This window comes from Cherax quadricarinatus, chromosome 19, assembly GCF_038502225.1.
Source record: "Cherax quadricarinatus isolate ZL_2023a chromosome 19, ASM3850222v1, whole genome shotgun sequence".
NCBI classification, from domain to species: Eukaryota; Metazoa; Arthropoda; class Malacostraca; order Decapoda; family Parastacidae; genus Cherax; species Cherax quadricarinatus.
Window position 1 is genome coordinate 30836528 of NC_091310.1, and position 5000 is coordinate 30841527.

Consider the following 5000-nt stretch of genomic DNA (forward strand, 5'->3'; position numbering starts at 1 on the left):
TGAGAACCGGGTAGAAAAAAAAATTGATTTTTTTTTTTTTGTAGAACTTGTCCACAGTTTCTCATTTTATATAGACGACAAAATATTTAAACTAAAAAAAATGTCTGTTTGTTCTTCGCTGAACATTTTCTGTGGTTAATGTCTGCTTGCGTGTTTTGTTATATTATATATGTTTTTGGGTGGTGTCTGTCAGTGCTTACTACTTGCCTGTTACATATTTTTGTTATGTGTTATAGATTTTTGGGTTGTTAATGTCTTTTATCTTGTTATATATTTTTGGGTGGTTAATGTCTGCTTAAGTATTTTGTTACATATTTTAGGTGGTTAATATCTGCTTACGTATTTTGTTATAGATTTTTGGGTTGTTAATGTCTGCTTACGTATCTTGTTATATATTTTTGGGTGGTTAATGTCTGCTTAAGTATTTTGTTACATATTTTAGGTGGTTTATATCTGCTTAAGTATTTTGTTAAATATTTTAGGTGGTTAATGTCTGCTTAAGTAATTTGCTACATATTTTAGGTGGTTAATGTCTGCTTATGTGTTTTACTCTGCTGAATACTGAGACATTGTGTTTCTTCTTCCCCCGCTCTTCCCAGGGAGATGGAAAGCAGGTAAACAAGGTTTTCCTAGATATTTCTACAACTTTCTTTTTTCTCTCTCAAGTCAACTATTGAAGTGTTGAGTCCGTCAGTCTTGATTAATCTTGTATCACATTATTCATGGTAGTATTTTTTTTTTCCAGTAGGCATTGTATCATTCGTGTTTTCCAATAATATTCTCATGACTCACCAGATCGTAATTATTCATTGTGTTAATTACGTTTCTTTCAATTAGTTGGAATTATATCATTCTCATGACTCGTGAAATCGTAATACCATGACTGGAGACAAATGTCAGAACGGGGTGGGCCTTGAACCCATGTCAGGTGGTCAGTGGTCCAGTGATTAGCACACTGGCCTTCAAGTCTTAAGACTCACCTTCCGTGGGTTCGACTCCCCCGCCATTACCCGTTCTGTGACTAATACTCTCTCTTGTGTTTACGATTGCTGGTGAGTTTTGTGGTGTTTCTAACCGATGAGTGTTGCTGGACTTGCAGACTCACCCTCCTGGGGCCTCGCCTGGTGGATTAATGATCTGCTCATCCCTGAAATCTATGTTGAACGTGGCCAGACATACTACTTCACCGTCTATGGTGGGAATGATCACCTCAACAGTGCCAGGTGAGCAGTAGTACAGACGAGCCACAGCAGTGCCAGTATGAGGGTCGTTAGGGAGGCGAACGAGCTGGTTAGCAAACGGGGGAAGCAGAGTCTATACACTGTTTTAGGGGTAGGTACGATAGAGGAGTAAGACCTATCTTTATTTCCGAAACGTTTCGCCTACACAGTAGGCTTCTTCAGTCGGATACAGAAGTGGCTCAATATGGAGACAACAGAAGAGGTGGAGAGGTGAAGCTACACTTGCCTTGCTTCTCTTCTTCTCAGTGTTTTAGGATATATATCATTATTATAAGGAGGACAAGGATAGTACGATATTATTAGTGAATAGTAGAGAGACAGGGCTAGGAGCTGAGACTATCTCTCAGCCACAAACAGACGAATACACTGGGAAACGGTGAGAGAACTAGGTGGGTGGGAATGTTGGGTCTTGAGAAGGACCCGCCTACCATGGGCCACTAGGCCTGCTGCAGTGTTCCTCCTTATTTTATGTTCTTATGAAGATAAATAATTCACTTTAGCAGCACTTGGGTATCTTTATTCTAGAGACCATTGCAGAATAATGATACTCAAGTATTTCAACAACTGTCTTGTTAATGATCTTGTCAGTTTTCTAAGCCATATATTCAAAGTATGTTGTTGTTGTTGTGTTGAAGGTACCATCCCCTGTACATCACCTCGTCCCCTGAGGGCGGCTTCCGCCAGAAGACCGTCGATGAACAGAACCGAGAGCAAGTATTTGCCGGAGTCTCCTATTCTAAGATGGGGATGCCGGAACCAACCGCAGGTAAATCCAGCTCTAGCAGGACCGTCAACCCTCGTGGGGAAAGAAATGCTCTCGTACCTCAGCTCTTCATTTATAAATACTTTCGTACAAACATACTTGTAGGCCTCCCTTTTTGCTTGTCTAACCACACTTTTCATTTTTTTTTTCGCTAGAAGAATCTAAATCATGATAGAATCATGGATGGCTTACGTTTTTTTTTTCTAATTTATAGACATTCGAAAATCATTCCTTGAAAAAAATAAAATTGCATTCGGTCTGGGTATATTAATGTCTTAAAAGTATATTATTTAAAAGGGTGCTGAGATCATCGTACAATTTAACTGGTAAAAATAAAATGTCCGACAATGATAAATTATTATTAAATCATTTCTAAGTTGAACTCTGTATTAAAGGAGTAACTCTGTGCTGCTAGCAATGGTAAAGTAACTGATACGAGAAAGTAACTGTCTGATACACGAAAGTAACTGTTTGGTTTAGTAAAGTAAAGTAACTTTTTGATAAAGTAACTGGAGCCTCCGTCCACTAACCGTGGGACAGGTGTTCAACCTGACTGTGCTCAACTAAATGGTGTATCTCCTTGCAGTGGGAGACATGTGTGAGTGGAGACACACGGCCATGGACGCCTGGGAGGACAGTCTGACCTTTGAGGAGTACAAGGACACTCTGTACAAGAAGTGTGACGGAGACCTGGCCGGCTCACTGGTGTGGACGGTAGAGACGGAAACTCCGGACCTTGTTTATTACCAGGTAAGGAACTCGTATATTACCAGATAAGGACCTTGTATATTACCAGGTAATTGATGAGGAAGACTTTTCTAAAGACTGCTGAAACTAGCATTCATGGAGACCAGCTTTGGATATGTGCAGAACTTTACGTAGTCATAGTGGCTAAATGAGTAAAAACATGCAAATAAATAAGATTTGATCTCCCTGGCTACTGAACTGCGTTCTCTCTCCCTGGCTGTTGACTGAACCTGGAGAAGAGAGGAGTGTAGAGGAAAAAGAGAGAGATTTTGGGAGATTTTAAGCAAGTGTTCAGAGAGTTTTGAACCGAGAGAATAATTATAGTAGGGGACCTAAATGCTAAAGTGGGAGAACTTTTGCAGATAGCGCAGTAGTCAAGTATGGGATGGCAGGGTTGAGTGATAATGGGGTCTTTAACTGAACCTTGTATAGAAAGAGATTTGGTAATAGGTAATACGTGATAAGATATAGGGCGTAATGACAGTTGGACTATGTATTGATGGATAAAAGGTTGATGGGGTAGACTTCTGGAGAGGCAACAGATACATCAGATCATTAGTTGTAGCTACAGTGAGAGTAAGAGGTAGTTGGGGTACAAGGAGAATAGCATCAGCGAGTAAGAGAGAAGTGGAAGTTTATAAGCTAAAGGAGGAGGCCGTTAGGGTAAGACATAAGCAACTGTTGGTAAAAAGATGAGCTAGTGAGAGTATAGATAGGCAACGAGGAGGAAACTGAAGAGGTATAGATTTAAGAATGTAGTGTTAGAGCATGCAGCAGAAGTCTGTGGATATATGGGAGTTAAGTGCAGTAGGGAAGAGGAGCGATTGGTAGCATGATGATGTATAGAGAGTGGTAAGAGAGTAAAGGATAGCATATGAGATGTTTTTACAAAACAGAAGTGATATAATGAGGGTGGAGTATATGGAGAGCAAAAGAGAGGCTAATAATTTGTTCTTCTTCAATTCTATTCCCGTTAATGATGCCATAATATCCTCCTTTTCAGTGCTACTCCCACCGGAACTTCGGCTGGAAGATCCACGTTGTTGACAGCGGGCGCAAGGAGAGACAGGAGGGGAACAACAGAGGCTCCACTCTCCTTCCCACTCCACTCCTTGCTTCACTCCTCCTAGCAACCACGCGACTCCTCAGATGAAACTCCAATCCACAGTAGCATCCTACGCCTCTCCCACTCCACACTCAGAGCGCCAATACTACGCCCACACACATGCCTGCCCCTGACCCACCCTCACACCCACACCACCCTCACACACGCCAGCTTTCCTCATTCACAAACTCCGCCACGGTCCAAGGAAAAAAAAAGGGCACTACAGTTGCTACGGTCCCTTATGTTTGTAGGGTTCTTTTATATACGTAAAAATTGCTATGTAAAACAGAGATTTTCCAGGTTATTTGTTGTCAGTGGAATGTGATGTACATCTCGGTTCCTTTTATATATGATGATCCCTTTTTTTACAAACACTTCACTGCTGTACCTTGTTAGTTGCTTTGTCCAGGTGTGCCACTGACAACTGTTGTCAGGTGTGCCACTGGCAACTGTTTTCAGGTGTTTCACTAAGAACTGCTGTCAGGTGTGTCACTAAGAACTGCTGTCAGGTGTGCCACTGAGAACTGCTGTCAGGTATGTCACTAAGTACTCGCAGAGGGCCCCGACCTGTCAGTATGGACTTGATGTGGCCATTACATGGCGTGCTGGCCATATGGTACTATCAGCAGGCGACTGAACAATATATCAGAGTCCTTCACCACTAACAGTGACCACCATGTTGTAAATATCAACGTCAAATCTCCGATTTTTTTTTTATTTTTTGCTACATACCACTGTAGATTCCTAAATGCTGAGTTCCATGGACAGTTACCTGTGCATCCCTACCTAGCCACGATTGTCTTCATGGCAATTATTTCTTGTGTGCTTTTCATCCAGAGAGTTACGCAGTAAATCAGAGAGAGAGAGTCAGGGCAAGACTTCGTCAGCGGAAAGATACTTGTGGCACAGAACCCACTGAAGCTCCGCCATCCCAATGGGTGAAACAGTGCCATGGTTAATGATTTTGAGAGAAATGTTTCCCGGTACTAATGAAGACTTATTTTCCTTTCAATTCCCTGAACTCACGATTTGATTTGAGATATTGCGAGAGAGAGAGAGAGAGAGAGAGAGAGAGAGAGAAAGAGAGAAAGTCGACTGTTTGACTACTTCTTTGGCAGTTCGCGTGCGTTCTCGTGCTCAGTTC

General features: G+C 41.7%; 1 protein-coding gene across 1 annotated transcript in view; it reads left to right on the forward strand.

Annotated features, from left to right (window-relative positions):
- Positions 1–5000, forward strand: part of LOC138852951 (protein Skeletor, isoforms B/C-like) — a 399531-nt gene that overhangs the window by 390175 nt on the left and 4356 nt on the right. Inside the window, exons 13-16 of the mRNA XM_070086828.1 lie at positions 1100–1223; positions 1877–2007; positions 2591–2754; positions 3755–5000. The exon at positions 3755–5000 is cut by the window's right edge and continues 4356 nt beyond it. Coding sequence (XP_069942929.1) covers positions 1100–1223; positions 1877–2007; positions 2591–2754; positions 3755–3904 — 569 coding nt within the window. The 3' untranslated portion in view covers positions 3905–5000. The remainder of the gene's footprint in view (positions 1–1099; positions 1224–1876; positions 2008–2590; positions 2755–3754) is intronic.